The 18209-nt window shown below is 44.2% G+C and overlaps 1 protein-coding gene across 5 annotated transcripts in view; it reads right to left on the reverse strand.

Annotated features, from left to right (window-relative positions):
• Positions 1-7556: 7556 nt before the first annotated feature.
• LOC138767893 (cAMP-dependent protein kinase catalytic subunit alpha) overlaps positions 7557-18209 on the reverse strand; it is a 45119-nt gene continuing 34466 nt past the window's right edge. For all 5 annotated transcript variants that reach the window (XM_069945782.1, XM_069945774.1, XM_069945766.1 and 2 more), the window contains 5 exons: positions 15221-15347; positions 14916-15011; positions 12580-12702; positions 10081-10245; positions 7557-9390 (listed from right to left, as the gene is read on the reverse strand). In XM_069945782.1, the coding sequence (XP_069801883.1) occupies positions 9265-9390; positions 10081-10245; positions 12580-12702; positions 14916-15011; positions 15221-15347 (637 nt within the window). In that variant the 3' untranslated portion in view covers positions 7557-9264. The remainder of the gene's footprint in view (positions 9391-10080; positions 10246-12579; positions 12703-14915; positions 15012-15220; positions 15348-18209) is intronic.

An 18209-nucleotide genomic window follows, 5' to 3' on the forward strand; every position in this document is an offset into this window, starting at 1 on the left:
AGGTGCAAGAAATGAACGGCACTTATGGCAATGGTACCCTGTCGCAGGTTTTTACAGTGATTGTCAATTGTGGCGCAGGAGCGGCTGAGTTGTTTTCCACAGGACCAGCAGCAGAATGGATAAAGCGTCTGACTACGGATCAGAAGATTGTAGGTTCAACTCCTACCTGGCTCAGGAACACTGCCGTGATCGCATAGTGGTTAGTTCCAAGTTCCATCTTTGCCTCCATGAACACATTATCCCAAAAGGCTTTGGAATAATTTTTGGCATGCTTGTCGTAGTTGGCTCTGTTCACACTGTAGTGCATATTTTTTGAAGTGTGCAACTTCAACTACCCCAGCATAAGTGACATCCATGACCTCAAGTAAAATATAGGACAAAATCAGAGGTCACTCCCAGAATTCCTGTTCAGCCAGCTAAGGCTGAACAGTAGAGTTGGGCCAGCTTGGAGGGCACTTGGGTTCATCCGAACCAGAGCATGCGGCGTTCGATTAGTGGTGGCTGCTGAAGTTGGACGCCGCCCAAGGAGTCCTGGAGAAATAACCAAATTTGCTCACGTCTACTGAACAGCATTTATCCTTTAATAAATGAAATAATTATTTAAAACCAGCATTCTGATAATATAAAACTAACAGACAACCCGACCTGTAGGGTGAATGCCGGCCTACTAGATCGGCCCTCGCTTACAAAGCCTATTACACGGCTCAATATTCGTGTCATCAGGCCTGCACAAACATTGCTAGTGATGTCCGTGCAGCCCTTTCCTGTAATCAGCCATCGGTCACACATCACCTAATACTTGGAGAGATGTGCAGTAGACAGAATATCTCTTGACACGCTAAAAGACAACGATCAGGCGACCAACGAAAGGTGACTTGTCGGCTAATCGATGGCTATATTACACTTTTGCCTAATTTGGCACATAACCTCTCCATTAAATAGGACATTTAATATGGATTTATCAACCACATGTGCCGGAAGGTTGTTCCAAGCATCTACTACTCTTTCAGTAAAATATTTTGTCACCTCGCTACCCATTAAGAACAGAAAGCAACTATTTACTTCTCCTGCACTTACCCAGCTCTATTTTATGCATATTTCTTCTAAAATCTTGCCAAAGGCCAACTTCCTATCCTTGGGTAGAAAAAAAAAATAATAATAAATAATATGAAACAAACAGATAATACTGCATTTCCCTTACGTCCTCAGCAGCAGCACAAATGGGGAAGATCCTATCTTCCTGCAATGGTAGGACAGATGGTACTAATAAAAGATTGATTAGGAGCCCTATAAGAAGGCCATACAGACCCCTCCTCCTTGTGTTTTTTTCTGTCCTCCTGTGGGACAGGTGGTAGGAGAGGGAAGCAGGCTCAGGCCTATGTTTGTGTCTGGCTTTCCTTTCCAAAGATTCTTCCTTTCCACATGGTCGTGTGGAGAGGGGAAATTTATAGAAATGTTGTTTTTCCTGCTCTGCTGTATCAGAGAGGAGATTATTTACTTTTTAGTAGAGTTATCGCTCAGCTTCTCTGCTGTATGGAGCCGCTGTGTGAGGGAAGCCATGAGGCTGCCGCAGTAAGTATCATGGTGCTGCCAGACCTGTGTCCTCACCTGGGCGGCTGCTAATGTTTCTTGATACTTCAGCAAGGTAAGATATGCTGTTTTTTCTTTTGAGCTGGAAGCCTGGCATGTGTATCAGGAGGATTATTGGATATATATATATATATATATGTTGTATGAGGCTTTTATGCCTCAAATGTTTCGTTTCAATGTTTTTCACTTTTTTTAACATTGGTTGTGCAAGTCCTGTTAGACTGCTTCACTATATGAGTGACCTATGTAACTATAGTGAGTATACATGAACACAGCTTTAAAGCTGCTAGTTGGGTATTTAGTACACCTGCTGTCTCATTATTTTCTCCAGTACTGCTACAATGAAACTGTGTATGTGTGTGAACACAGCCCTAGAGCTGCTAATTGTGTACACCTGTTGCCTCATTACTTTCTATAGTACTGCCATCGGATGATGCAGTGAAGCTATAAAACTGTGTGTTTGTGTGTGCACACAACCCTAGAGCTGTTAGTTGTGCAGTGTGCACACCTACTGCCTGATTACTTTCTATAGCACTGCTACCAGATGATGCAGTGAAGCTCTGAAACTGTATGTGAACACAGCCCTAGAGCTGCTAATTGTGCACACCTACTGCCTCATTACTTTCTATAGCACTGCTACCAGATGATGCAGTGAAGCTATAAAACTGTGTGCTCACAACCCTAGAGCTGCTAGTTGTGCAGTGTGCACACCTGCTGCCTGATTACTTGCTATAGTACTGCTACCAGATGATGCAGTGAAGCTCTGAAACTGTATGTGAACACAGCCCTAGAGCTGCTAATTGTGTACACCTGTTGCCTCATTACTTTCTATAGTACTGCCATCGGATGATGCAGTGAAGCTATAAAACTGTGTGTTTGTGTGTGCACACAACCCTAGAGCTGCTATTTGTGCATTGTGAACACCTGCTGACTAATTACTTTCTATAGTACTGCTACCAGATGATGCAGTGAAATTGTGTGTGTGAACACAGCCTTAGAATTGTAGTTGTGTAGTGTGTATACCTGCGGTCTGATTACTTTTCCAGTATTTCTATCAGATGATACAATGAAGCTATAAAACTGTGTATGAACACAGCCTTAGAGTTATTGTGTAGTGGTAGATACACCTCCTGTCTAATAACTTTCACTAATACTGCTAACAGATGACGCAGTCACCCTATGGAGCGTCTGTGTGCTACTCCAGTGCTGCCATTTAAGAATGCAGTGAAGCTACTGTGTATGAACACGGCCTTAGAATTGTTAGTTGTATACTATACACCTGCTGTCTATTTACTTTCACTATACTGCTATCAGATGATATAGTGATCATGTGGACCTTCTGTGTGCTGACATTTAAGAATGCAGTGAAGCTACTGTGTGTGAACACTGCCTTAGAATTTAGTCGTGTACTATGTACACCTGCTGTTTAATTACCTTCACTAATACTGCTATCAGATGATGGTTATCATGTGGACCTTCTGTGTGCTGCTATTTAAGAATGCAGTGAAGTTATGAAGCCACTGTGTGTGAACATTGCCTTAGAATTGTAGTGTACTGTGTAACACCTGCTGTCTGATTTCTTTCACTATACTGCTATCAGATGATGCAGTGCCCTATGAAGCTACTGTGTGTGAACACAGCCTTAGAGTTGCTAGTTGTGTACTGGATACATCTATCTAATTACTTTCCCTAATACTGCTATCAGATTATATAGTGACCATATGGAGCTATGTGTGTGAGCACATGCTTAGAGCTGCTGGATGTGTACTGGATACACCTGCTATCTGATTACTTTCCCTAATACCGCCATCAGATGATGCAGTGATTCTATGGAGCCTTTTTGCGCTGCTCCAGTGCTGCTATTTAAGAATGCAGTAAAGCTACTGTGTGTGAACATGGCCTTAGGATTGTAGATGTGTACTATCTGATTAGTACTGTTATCAGATAATGCAGTGACCTATGAAGCTACATTCTTAGAGATGCTGGATGTGTACTGTATATACCTACAGTCTAATTACTCTGTAATACTGTGTACACCTGCTGTCTAGTTACACTCTGTAATACTGATATCAGATGATGCAGTGACCCTATGGAGCTTCTGTGTACTGAAGGATGCAGTAAAACTATGAAGCTGCTATGTGTGAACACTGCTTTAGGATTGCTGGTTGCATATTCATTGCACCTGTGTGTCTGATTCCAGGCACTCTGCACTAGTCTGTTAGTCGGCCGGTCAGTCTGGCACAACTTCCATCCTTGGATGTAGCAGGATTCTGGTAACAGAACTTCTGGGGAAAAAGCTTTCTTGGCGTACAGATCCTGCAAGATTCCACTTTAAGGTGGCAGAGAATTCATTTGTGGATTGCAACTTTTTCTCAGAAGAGACAATGACTGCTTAAGATTTTACATCTGAATGATAATCTACAGGCTGAACTGGATGGAGTCCGAGGTCATGGCTCCTTCAGACGCACAAAGTCCTTGTTCAAAAAAAAAAAAAAAAAAAAAAATTTCTTAGTAATTTAAAAAAAAAAAAAATAATAATAATAAATAAATTAAATAAAAATAAATAAATAAATAAAATAAATGTCTATATTACTATAGCTGAGCAGTATACTTGGCTGCCCGATCCCCACAGTTTGGAGACTGGACCTTCGTTGTAAGGGGGCAGATGTTCACTCCAATATAAAGATAGTTGGATCTGTATTGGACATTCTCATGAAAGTCTAATAAGAGAAGGAACTTCTACTTTGTTCGACATTCCGTAGGAATTCTAGTATGGAAGGTAAAGGAAAGAATCCTGCACAAGAAGGACCAGACGTCTCGGAGGCCTTGGGGATGGGGACAAGAACTTGTGACTACGTCTTTTCTGACAATTTATTTCCATAATGAGAGAGGTCTGTACCAGTGTTATATGATAGGAAAGGCTACCATATTGAATTTTGATCTGTGGGTCCCTCCTAGAGGGATGTTATCTGACCGTGTATACCTGTATACAGCCTCCTCTGAGGAAGGTGCTGTATGTGGGATCTATGATCTGTAGGTCCCTCCTAGAAGAAGGATGTTATCTGACCAGGTATACCTGCATGTACCTGTATACGGCCTCCTCTGAGAAGGCGGTTGTATGGAGGATTTATGCTCTGTAGTTCCCTCCTAGAAGAAGGACGTTATCTGGCCATGTATACCCGCATGTACCTGTCTACAGACAAAAGCTGCATATTGCTTTACATCAAGACCTTTTGTACAAGGCAATTGGCATTCTTTTCAATTTACAGCCCTTCTATCTGGAATAATCTTGGCTCCATCTACAGTCACCAAGAGGATGTCTATTGTACTTTGACTGTTTGAGAAAATTGAAGCTCATCATTGTTTCTGGCATGGGCCAATTCCTAAGGAGGAGAATAGATCCCCAGTCTGTGACTTTCTTCCTCCAGAGAGATTACAGAAGTTGACACAAGTCGGGGTTCTCAGTACTCCCCAGTTGCTGTCACTTCATCTGATACCCTTGGGTCTTATGTCTACACTGGAAATAACACCCAGAGACAAGGATAGCTTTTCCTGCTCAATGGCAACAGTCTCCCAATGAAGTGGGTAGAGAAAACCATTGATATATCAAGCAGTGGGGCGCTTGTATGAGCAACGGGCAAAGGAGCCTTAATCCCCATCAGAGATGTTGCTGGCATCCAACATATGAAGGGAATACTAGTCCACTCCAGCACACCAATCTATGGTAAGCTATCAGTATAAGATCAAACCGCATCTAGGATGGCGCATACCGATCTTTATAGGGGCACTACTGGAGGCAGGGGCATTTTGTCTGCTGGCAATCTATGCTGCGATGTAACCCTGTCGGAGGAACGGTCTCTGGACCAGAAGCTTTCTGGAAAATCGCATGGAGGATAGACCTATTCCTATTCAAGGTTCAAATTGGAAACCCTTTTTTCCTCACTCCTAAAAAGCCCAGAGTCTTGCAGAATCTGAGACAAGGTTGGGCCTTGGTCAGCCTCATTTGCCCCTATTGACCCAAGAGGGCATGGTTCACAATGGTGAGCCCCCTGCCTAAGAATCTTCTGGGAAGTCTCCCAGTCTCCCCAGCTACTGACAGAGTAGCAGAGATTACTCCCAGCGTCCCTGCCAGGTGTGGGCAGAGTCTAAAAATCTTGCAAGTAGCAAGTCTCTGGTTTCATGATGGCCTCTTATATTATCTAAAAGCATGGCGCTAATTCCATAGGAATAATCTGGAGGCTTCTGTATACCCTCAGTTAATAACTCAAGAGGGCAGGCTTGTACGAAGCTTGACTGCCGTCAACAAGGTGGGAATTGATATGCTGTCAAAGTGGTGACCACTCTTCTGTAGTCCAGAGCCACAACTGCCTACAGAACCTACCTGAAGGTAAAGAAGATGAAGCCTGGTGGGTGAAAGTCTCTTCCACATCTCCATTGTTACAATCCATTACTCCTGCCAATACGAGAGAGAAGGAGCTTCATCCCTTAGATGTGGGAAGGGCTTGGAGCATGTATATTGAACGGGCAAACTCCTTCAGGAAATCTAACCACTTGGTTTTATCCTTTGCAGGGAAAAACAAAGGATGCAAGTCATCCAAAGCTTCTCTGTCCAGATGGATAAGGGAAGTCATCTCCATATGCTAACAAGAAGCTGGATTACAGGTACCTGGTGCAATCAAGGCATATTCAACGAGGGCAATATCCTCCACATGGGCTGAAAAAAGATCTGTACCCTTGGAACAAATATGCAGGACTGCTTCATGGTCGTCCGTCAATACCTTTTGTCAAGCACTATAGACTAGATATTCACGAGTCAACCAGTTTTTGGCTCAGCCATTCTGTCTTCTGTAATGTAATGGCCCTCCCTAGTCTGTTTTCATAGCTTGCTATATCCCCATTTGTGCTGCTGCTGAGGACGTAAGGGAAAGGATAATTTTTTACTCACCGTAAATTTTCTTTCCTGTAGTCCGAAGCAGCAGCACAGACTTCCCGCCCTGATTTAAACAAACTATTATTTATGCAGCATACCTTGATTGTTTTAATGCCTTATTAACTAAGTTTTTATTATGAATTTTAAATTTTTTTCGTCGTTAGAATTAACACAAGGAGGAGGGGTCTGTATGGCCTTCTTATAGGGCTCCTAATCAATCTTTTATTAGTACCATCTGTCCTACCATTGCAGGAAGATAGGATCTTCCCCATTTGTGCTGCTGCTTCGGACTACAGGAAAGAAAATTTACGGTGAGTAAAAAATTATCCTTTGTTCAAACAATAACAAAAAAATCAGCCTTTTTTTTTAAACAAAACTTTATTGGTAATTTTGTCTCAAATGTTTACAGTATAACACATGTAAGAAGTGAATGTGTGTGTGTATATATATATATTTATATATATATAGAATTTATTTAAGTGAAAACGCAATAGAAATTCACAGATCTGCCCCCAAATTATCCCACTTCCCTCACCATCAATGACTGCTCAAAAGCCAAACCCCCATTCATTTGCCATAATGTAACAGGTTGGAAAAGGAGCGGCCAATCATTCATGTCTCATCCGCCTTCATGCTGGACAATAATAAATAATGATAAAATAAAAAAGAAACAAAAAAAAAAAAAAAACACCACAACTTGTACCTCCAACTTAGGTGCCGACTATGTACTGCCATGAGGAAAGCCAGGGGCGATTCAAAGAACACGTTGAGATTTGGCATTTTATTATAGAATACTCTGGTAGCCATGTTCCCAGCCAAGTAGCTATAGGGTCCCTTCATCCAAATCGGAACCCTTCTTCCTCATGTATCCGAGCTGACTTCAAGGGACTGTATGAGATTACAAATCTATGGCTGTTTTTTCCCCCCTAAAACAGCACCACCCTTGTTTGGGGGCTATGTCTGCTATTGCAGTCATGGATGCGACTCATGGAAAAGGTGGTGCTGTTTCTTTAAGAAGGCAGCCATTTTTTTTCCCTTCCAATTTCATACAACCCATTCCAACATCCATTTGGAAGGGGAGAGGTGAGGAACAAGCCTTCATTTCCAGGAAGAATATGGTGTCCTATATGTCCTGGTCGGACAGTCCAATTTTCTATAGCTATCCCAGACATAGACAAGATATAAAATAAATAAATATATCGTGACCTCACTAAAAAGTGAACTACACATAGCAAACATGTAACTATGACCACTACAATACTGTGGATAACATTTATGACTGTACCACGCTAGTGTGTCATGGGCCAACAGGTCCTTTGTCAAGATATTAGAATGTTACGACTGCTTTCTTCCAGAAACAGCACCACATCTGTCTATAGGGTGCGTCCGGTACTGCAGCTTGGCTCCACCAACTTAAATGAGGTCAAACTGCAAGACCAATCACAACCTGTGGACTAAAGTGGCACCATTTTGGTAGAAGGCAACCCTGAACAACCCCTTTAGTCAAAAAACATTTAAAAAAAAAGCCCATGTAAGGTATGTAACAGGACGGACACAGTTCACCTAAGCAATGGTGCTTAGACCTGGCGTACACCTAAAGATGCCCTCATTGTATCCTCTGCCTCATTTAATGGCATTATACTACTAAAAGCACCAAATCCATGGAGTAAACAAGACTAACGAAAGCCAATGGCATGTGAACAATAAGTTAAAATCTGTCAATGCCCGTCTAATGTGTAAGCGAGTCACCAAACCTGATGACAAGCGGGCAGCTCATGCCAACACTAAAGATAATGCCACACTGCCTTCAGTCCAGTGTCGAGGTAAATAGGACGCAGGCTATCTCTGCGTAACATAGACTGCTCAGGACCTCACTAAACAGATGGCAAAAGCCCCAATAACACACTGTAACAACCAGCTTCCTGTAAAAAAATATGACAAAAACTTCATCCTGACCAGCGAAGCACGTGAGAATTTCCTCTACTATTACCACCACCAACCCTCCTTCTACTCCGTAGGCAGCCAATAAAGATATGATTGGACCTACCGGAAGGTGGTTATGGCTTCAATGATGGGAGAAGGGGTTAACCCAGAGGCAAAAACGTGGGTACGTGAACTAAACAGTAGTGCGAGGTGGAGGAGGATCATGGGTGTGTTTGGGAAGGGAAGGGGTAAAAACTGGCACTTCAGTTTAAAAGTCATTCTAGGACAAGGAAAGCCGGGGTAACGGGATAGTGATTGGCAGGGAATAGAATTCAGATTAAAACAGTTCAATATTTATAAACTATGTAAACTAAATGATTAAAAACCAGTAGCCAAGCTCTTCGGATGAAAATGTTAAAAAAAAAAAAAAAAAAATTAAACAAAACGAAAATTAACATAGGCCACATCCTGAAGGATATAGGCCCCGCCCCTAAGGTTCTGACTCCACCCTAGAGGAACCAGTCACATTTAAATAACTTTCTTGGCCCCTCTGATCTGTCAAGGAGAGAAGCAAAAGTGTGAGGGAAGTGGGGATGACAGAGACTGGGGGGAATCTCCAGGACCAATCGAAACCAGCACCACCAGATCCAGGATAAAATAAGATGGCCGCCAAGTCGATTCTGCACCACTAATAAAAGCTAGAGAGGTGGGAAGTGTGAAAGGGAAGGAGAAGTTTGTGTGCCGGTCAGCGGCGTTCTCTCCATCGGTCTCGCTTGATCTCAGGAGGTCTTGGGTAATGGTTCCTCCTCTCGACACGCTCTTCAGAACTCGGAAAATTCTTTGGCGCACTTATCTGTAATGGAGACTCTGATTTCCTCTTCTTCATAATCATCAAAATTACTGGTGTCACCCGGGCCCTTGCACTTCGGTATGAAGGGAGCCTCCACCTGAGAATGATGAAAAATGAGGAAGTGAGGACATTAACCCCTTCCCAGCCAGAGACATAATATCAAGGCGCTAGAGCTAGGCACTTAAAACAGGCTGCCAAAGCCAAAAACACAGTATCATCTTGATCCTATCTCAGAAAGAAAGAAAAAGGAACTATGGGACTGTCTAATACAGTGAGCGGTGTACTCAGCAATTCAGAAGGCCCATAAAGTGCGAATTGAGCATTCACACTGCACCTCCACTCGGGTAAAAAGGGATCTTTGTTTCCTTTGTGATTGGTGAGGATTTCATTGGCTGGACCCCCAGTGTTCAGCTAGCTATTACCCATCATGTGGTAGGCGATAACTAGAGATGAGCGAATCTTGAGCATGTTCCAGTTCATTTCAAACCAGAGTGTGCGGCATTTGATTACTGGTGGCTAAAAAAGTTGGATGCAGCCCTAAGGCTACCTGGAAAACATGGACACAAGCATAGGCCGTATCCATGTTTTCCAGGACTTCCCAAGGCTGCATCAAACGCCGCACAATCGGGTTCAGAAAGAACCGGAACATGCTCACTAATGGCTTATCTCTAGGGATAACACTTTAACCTTTCTAATAAAAGTCTGGTGGTGTAACCTCTCCTAAATACTCTATCTAGCCGTACATGATCAGATACATCAATAAACAGGCCATGATGCAGGTCGGTACCTTCTTCTGATAGACGGCGATCCAGTCTGTGGTGCTGAACCATTTATGACCCTTGATGTCTGTCACGCCATTCTTTAGGTTTCCAAATCTCTTGGTGAGGTCGACCTGTAAGAGGTTTCTGAGGAGATCCTTCAAATCAGAACTGAAGTGTGAGGGGAAGCGCACCTGTCAACAGAATGATCATCAGTTAAGCCCGTAAACCAAATATGTTAAAAAAAAAAGATGTAAAAAAAGGTGTGGAAAACACGTTTGTAGCTACTTCAATATGTCAAAAAAGTCACAGATAGGTGGCGCTATTCAATATTCAATATAATTTGAATAGATAAGGGATGAGGAACCTTTATCAATCCAGCAAAACTACAATTCCCATCATGCCTGGACAGCCAAGGCTTCGCTGACATAGATTGAAGCTTTCCCAACTGCACAGGAGATCAGCTGTAATTTTCCAACCACGCGGCCTCCTCGCTCACCTGTTCTCACCCCATGTGACTTCTGGTTATGGGGTTCCTTAATGGTGCGTTCACACCTACAGGATCTGCAGCTGATTTTCTGCAGCAGATTTCATTTAAATAAATGAACACAGCATCAAATCTGCTGCAGATCCTGTAGGTGTGAACGCACCCTAAAGGATCAGGTCTTCTGACACACCAGCATACGTCGGCATGTTGTAACGGTTAAAGTATCACGGTTGTTTATTTATTTTTTTTTTTTTGCAGAAATCAATAGTCCAGGCAATTTTAAGAAACTTTGTAATGGGGTTTATTAGCCGAAAGATGCATTTTTATCATGAGAAATCATGGGCTCTCCCCCCTGTCTTCCTGGTTTTCTATGGAGAGGGGAGATGAAGCACCAAAACAAGACAACAGAGTTAATTTACAGCTACATCACCAGGCTATCTCCTCTGAAGTCAGCACTGACCCCTGAATACGGCTATCACACAGCTCCCACTGTGTAATACTTTGTTCTCTCCTCTCTGCTTCAGACTAGTCTCCCCCCTCCCCTCTCCATAGGCTACACAGGGCACATCTGATGTAAAAGAGTCGAGATTTCCTGATAATGAGCAGTGGATGAGAGAGAGGGGGGGGGGACCTGGGGAAAGTCTTTTTGAATGTAGATAATGCCATATTTGCCTAATAAACCCAATTACAAAGTTTCTTAACTCTTTGGCGACCCTGGACGTACCTGTATGTCCAGGGCCGCCTACATGTGTTCAGAGCGGGGCCGCGCTCTGATCCGCCGCGGTCCCGGGTGCCACATGTAGCCCGGGACCACGGCTATTAGCGGGCACGTTCCTATCGCCGTGCCCGCTAATAAACTAATCGGATGCAGAGGTCAAAGTTGACAGCTGCATCCGATTACTTGAATGCAGTCATCCCTGGTGTCTGGTGACGTTGTACCGGAGGAGCGATCCACACATCCTACTCCTTCCGGGCTCAGCGCCGTAATGGCGCTGATCCCGGCTCGACACTCAATTGCTTCCGGCTGCAGCAGCCGGAAGCAAAGTGCCTATCTCATCGATCTATCCTGTATTAGTGTACAGGAGAGATCTCAATGAGAGATCAGAGTGCTTATACTAGAAGTCGCCCAGGGGGAATAACCCTAACCACAGGGGGGCTTCTAGTTTAAGTGTAAAAGTAAAAAAAATCATGGTGCAAAAAATGACACCTGACACAGCCCCATAGACCCAAGGATAAAAGCGCTATAAGCCTGGGAATGGAGCGATTTTAAGGAACATATATTTGTTAACAATGGTTTGAATTTTTTACAGGCCATCAGATACAATAAAAAATATGCATGTTACATATCGTTGTAATCGTAGCGACTTGAGGAACATATATAACATGTCAGTTTTACCTCAGGGCGAGCAGCGAAAAAACAAAAAAAAACCCAAATAAAATGCATTGGGTTTTTTTCAATTTCACCACACATTGAATTTTCTTCTGGTTTCGCAATGTACTTCATGGAAAAATTCAGCCTGTCATTGCAAAGTACAATTAGTGGCGCAAAAAACAAGGGCTCATGTCGGTTTCTAGGTAAAAAAAAAAAAAAATGCTATGGCCTTTTAAGCACAAGGAGGAAAAAACGAAAATGCAAAAATTGAAATTGGCCGGGTCCTCTAAGGGTTAAAATCGCCTGCACTATTGATTTCTGCAAAAAAACAAAAAAAAAAACAAAAAACACAACAGTGACACTTTAAGGCTGACTATGTTTAATGGAGGAAGACATGATCTTGCGAATACTGAGTGCTGTTGAAAGCCAAGGGGTACATTTGCAGCAGGATTTGCATAGCTAAAACGCCACCTAATGGCAAACTTTTGAAACTTTTTTTTATTTAAAAAGTAAAAAAAAAACAAACTATTGAGCACATTATCGGAAGTATCCGCCACCCAATTTTCATCTCGCTTGGGGCTGCAGAATGTTGGGGAACTCACTAACCTGTTATATCGTAATATAGTAGCGTGATCTCTATAAAAAGATTCGATGAACTTGGACACTCACCTTCCCAGATACGATCTTCTCATAGATCTGTATAGGCTGGTCAGCAAAAAATGGCGGATAACCTGCAGCCATTTCATAAATCAGGACACCAAGAGCCCACCAGTCCACCGCTTTATTATACCCCTAGGAAAGAGGAGAGGGGAATTATTTCACCTTAAGCTAGGACAGTGCTCTACATCTACTAGGCATGTAGTTTTGTTCATACAATCAAGATCACCCTCTAATCCGGGGGTAGGAAACCTTCAGCCCTCCAGCTGTTGCAAAACTACAACGTCCATAATGCCTGGACAGCCAAAGCTTAAAGAAGCAGTTCACTTTTTATTTTTTTGGCCCCCCCCGGGTTGCCGCTGTCATGTATACTTACAGAAGATGATTGGTGTCCCGTTCCCGTCGGTCAGTTCCGTCCCGCGGTGCCGTTCACATGGGGCGCACGCTCACTTCCGCCGGTTGCTGCGAGTCCTCTTCTCTGCCCAGTGATTATATGCCGGAAGTCACTCGCTTCCATGCATTCTCTATGGAAGCGCGTGACTTCCGGCGTTCAAATGACAAGGGAGAGAAGAGGAGTCACAGCGCCGGCGGAAGTGAGCGCGCGCCCGATGTGAACGGCACCGCGGGACGGAACTGGCCGACGGGAACGGGACACCGATCATCTTCTGTAAGTATACTTGACAGCGGCTACCCGGGGGGGAGAAAAAAATAAAAAGTGAACTGCTTCTTTAAGCTGTAGAGCCAAGGTTCCCTACTCCCGCTCTAATCCTAGGAGAGAGCACACCACCATGATTGATAGCTAAAAGTAGATGCATACATTTACCAGCCACTAAAACATGGGGGCTCAGCATTGTGCCCCTTACTTCAGATTTTATAGGAAGTTTCAGGAACGTTCTATGATTCTATACATTGCATGCTTGGCTCTTCAAAAACCAATACGAAATTAAGGGCCCAACACTAATCCAAACTTCTGAACAATAAAAAGTTTTTATAAAAATGATCGGAGGAGGAGAGAGGTGCACACTCAGCACTTCTGGTATTGCTGTTTGCTTTCTGCCATATACAGTAGCGGGTGCCCAGAGGTCCGAGATAGCTAGGGACTCTGGGTAGAGTGTGCAACTGTTTCTGTCTTCTATTTCCAAGCTTCCAAAAGACTTAAAGTGACACTGTCACCTCCTTTTGCGAGTGGGCGATGCTGCGCGGGATTAGCGCCACTTAGCCCCGCCCACAGTGCCACCATTGGCCCCGCCCCCTCATCGCCCATTGGAACAGGCTGGCCTAAAGGTCTAGGCCCCACGCCCTCTAGGTCAACCCACCAATGGGTGTCAAGGGGGCGGGGCCAACGGTGGTACAGTGGGCGGGGTTAAGTGGCACTATTGCTGCGAGGCCCAGCCCAGTTAACACAGTCTGCAGTTGATAAAAAAATCACTTTTTACTTGAGCAAGCACCACGACGTATGATATAAAATAAGGTATGAAAAACGCTAAATTTACCCTTTACACCTGTGTAGAGGTGTCAGAATGCACAAAGGGGGGTGACAGTGTTACTTTAATTGATGCTATGTAATAAACTGAGCAGTAATAATCTCGCCTCTGTTGGTTCCCACGATCATATGATGTCTCAAAGTCTCTGATGTTCTCTTGGGGAAAGGGGGGGGGGGTGCATTAACAAAATAAAGGTCTTGCCCATAAGAGAAGGAAAAGGGACACTAGACCACCACATGACCACGATAAATAATACGGACGGAAACCCTCTGGTGACCATAAAATTAGCTGTAACCCCTTTAATGATCAAATGCAGAGAAAGCTGGATTCTCTTATAGTATTTTGCTCAGTAATTGTCACCAAAGCCAGGAGTGGATCAGACAGAGAAAACTAAAATGGAAACATTAGCAGCTTTCTCTGTGTTTTGGCTAAAAATACTGACTAAGGGTATGTTCACACTGAGCAAGTCAGGTGGAATTCTGTGGCGGAACTTTCCACCGCGGAATACAGCCTCTCTCAGTGTGTCATTGCTATGGGAGAGTGCACGCTCCTCCGCTCAATGTAGTGACATGTCACTTCTTTGAGCGGAGCGGGGAGGAAGCGGACACGCGCGTGCCCTCACATTCACTCACTGCAGGACACTGAGCACAGCGGGATTCCACGGCGGAGAGCTCCGGAATTCCACTTGATTTGCTCAGTGTGAATATAGCCTAATATAGTGACCAAAGTACTGTGTGTGAACCCAGCCTAAACATATGGCAGGAGGGGGATCTCTTTGTTAGTGCCAGCAGTGAGTTCCTGCACAGGGACAAGAAAGGGACCTCTTAGCTAAAGGCAAACCAGGGAGAGAAGGGTGCTGCTTACCTTGCTAAGGATGATTTCAGGGGCCAAATACTCCGGGGTCCCACACAGAGTCCAAGTTCTTCCCTTTACTCTCTTGGCAAAGCCAAAATCTGTCACCTATGTAAAAAGGTCAGAATGTAGTTAGAAATAATAATAAAAAACACTATTTCTGGTTCCCAACAAAGCCTCCAGATGGCGCCATGTCAAATATGTAACCAGACATATAAACAGGAAATGCAGCTACATGTAAGAAAAACACAGACACAAAAAAAAAAAAAAATGAAGCTCAAGATGAGTCCTATGATATGCAATGTGGCCTTTCGTACCTGTATGTAACCTTGCTGGTCTATAAGCAGATTCTCTGGCTTCAGGTCTCTGTATATAAGATCCAGGGAGTGCAGGTATTCAAAGGTTAATACAATCTGGGACGCATAGAAGCGGGCGTGAGGTTCACTGCATAGAAAGAAAGGGCTCGGGTCAACCATCATGGAGGATGCAACCAAGTCAAAACCATCAAGCTCCTGCCCAGCAATATACAGCGGCATAAAAGTAGTATGCCCCCCCCCCCCTAATCGCTGCTGTGCCCGCTTCCCCAATCATTCTGCAGGTGGTGGGCAGCGGCCTGGAAACACAGAAGCGGCCGGAGAGCGGGAGAACAGATTGTCGCAGATCCGCCTCTCTGTCAGCCCGGGATAAAGAACGTTTTCTAGCAATACACCCGATCCCGCAGCAGCAGTGAAGGTATGTATGCCATGCTCGTGTAATCAGCTATAGGATCTGCCAGAGTAGACAGATGCACATCCATGCTGTCAGTTCCCCTTTAAATTATTTCCAAAAGGCATAAAGTTACAGGTGACACTTTCCCTTTCTATTTTTAAGAAGTCCTGTGAAAGTAAACAAAAAAGCAGAAGGAAAGGGGTGTGTGGGAACATAATAAACAATGTAAACTCACCTGTCCTCGTGGCTCCATAGCACTGCTCCCAGGTCCCGCTGACGGTCGCCAGCTGTCATGTTCGGCTGGAAACCGGGTACGTTGTGTACCACTGTCTTCCTCTCTCTCCAGGTTAGCTGTCTATTGACTTGGTAACCCGACCCCCAGGAGACATCATCTGCATCATCTCCATGCACCTGTGCTGCTTCCATAGACTTAAATGTGTCCCTGAGCCTAGGTTTCTATAGTATAAAAAGTTACAACACTCTCTCTCTCTGCTTGCTGTCAGTGAATGCCAGTACATGCAGGGCCGTATTTACCACTAGGCACCCATGGTCAGATCAACCTGAACCTCCCGTTCAGACTTGCCAGTAAAACTGGTGTCTTTTTTTTTTTTTTGGGGGGGGGGGGGGGGTATGGTGTGATCGGTGAGGTCTGGTATGGCAGTGTTTTAAGCAGTTAAAAACCATGAAAAACGGTTTCTACATGTAGAGAAATACATGTGGCCGAAACGAGGGCATGATTAGGGGCCGCCTTCCGAGAAGAATGCCTAGTCTGTAGCTATAGACAGTGCTTGAAACACTCAGCAGAGAGAGTCGTGGTGAAGACTACCAAAACGTGAGTCAATCCTTTTTCATTGTAATACTTACAAACATTGAGATAAAAGGGAACTTGAATACTGAAGGTGTATATAGGTCGAAACCAGCCTCCCATTTCTTCCCCAGTAGTCATGTGCTGTTACCTGGATTATTGGCCATACACCTATTGGTTGCTGCATAAGGGTCTGATTTCGGCTGCATGTGGTGACGTACAGTAAGTGTGGAAATGCGGCCTAAGACTGATCAAATATCAATATAATGCTCAGAAAATAGAAAATCCTGATGCTAATTGGTGAGTGAAGATGGGGCGTCTGCTGTTAAAGGGGTTGTCCGGCGATAAAAAATTATTCACAGAATAACACACATTACAAAGTTATACAACTTTGTAATGTATGTTATGTCTGTGAATGGCCCCCTTCCCCGTGTTTCCCCCCACCCACGCTAGACCCGGAAGTGTGGTGCATTATACTCACCGCATGTCGTGTCGTCCACGGTCTCCGATCGTCAGCAGTGACGTCTTCTTCGTGAGTCCGGCGGATCTTCCCGAGTGCCGGCAACCCTCTGCAGCGTCATCCGAAGCTCAGCCGCGATTGGCTGAGCATAACTGTGCTCAGCCAATCGCGGCTGAGCGGCTGATGACGCGGCCACGTCATCAGCTGCTCAGCCGCGATTGGCTGAGCACAGTTATGCTCAGCCAATCGCGGCTGAGCTTCGGATGACGCTGCAGAGGGCGGCCGGCACTCGGGAAGATCCGCCGGACTTACGAAGAAGACGTCACTGCTGACGATCGGAGACCGTGGTCGGCACGTGAGAGGTAATGTATAGCGCACCACACTTCCGGGTACACGGGTGGGGGTGGTGGGACACGGGGAAGGGGGCCATTCACAGACATAACATACATTACAAAGTTGTATAACTTTGTAATGTGTGTTATTCTGTGAATAATTTTTTATCGCCGGACAACCCCTTTAATACGGTCTTGGGTACATGTACCTGTCTTTGTGTCACAGCTCTGTATATTGTAGTCTGGATGGAACTAGAATGTTGTCATTCACAGTCAGCAAGCAGATATCTAAACCTACACTACACCCCCCCAGCAAACAGATGCCGGTTATGCAGCACATAGCTACACCATGCACGTGTCAGCTCTGCTACCTCATCAGCCATAATGGAATACATACTAGGGTGATGGGATGCAGAATCGGTGGGGAAAAAAAAAAAACAGTCCCGTGTTTACTGTGCAATAGTAATGACATCAGGGGGCAGAAAAGAAAGCTAAGGGAGCGAGTACATAAATGGACCAATCAGGGAGATGCATAATGGGAAATGTAGTTTCCTATCCTGGTTATAGATCGGCTTTTAGAAAAAGTTGTAACTCAGACAAGAGACAAGAGACTGCTCCAAATACTCAGGGGGACTTGGTGAGTAAGAGCAGCTAGCAATACATTTTTTCACTCTTAAGTGGATAACCCCTTTAATCAAAGTTATCAGAGTGCTTGAATCTCCTTGGGTTCCCAAAGTTTTGCACGGTCCTTTTCTTTTTTTCAATCTAAAATTGTACAAAACTAAAATACTTCAGGGATAGTGCTTAGAATGCTGAAAGGGGTGCTTTATCTGTAACTTTATGCCTTTTGGAGATTTTTTTTATCTTTTAGGTTGGGATCACACTGCCTTTTTGCAATCCGTTCAGTGCGTCCATTTTTAATTGGTTACTTTTAACGGACAGAAAAACATAGTCAACACTACTTTTGTGTCCGTTAAAAGAAAACGAACTGTTGATCTTTT

This window comes from Dendropsophus ebraccatus, chromosome 1 (assembly GCF_027789765.1).
Source record: "Dendropsophus ebraccatus isolate aDenEbr1 chromosome 1, aDenEbr1.pat, whole genome shotgun sequence".
NCBI classification, from domain to species: domain Eukaryota; kingdom Metazoa; phylum Chordata; class Amphibia; order Anura; family Hylidae; genus Dendropsophus; species Dendropsophus ebraccatus.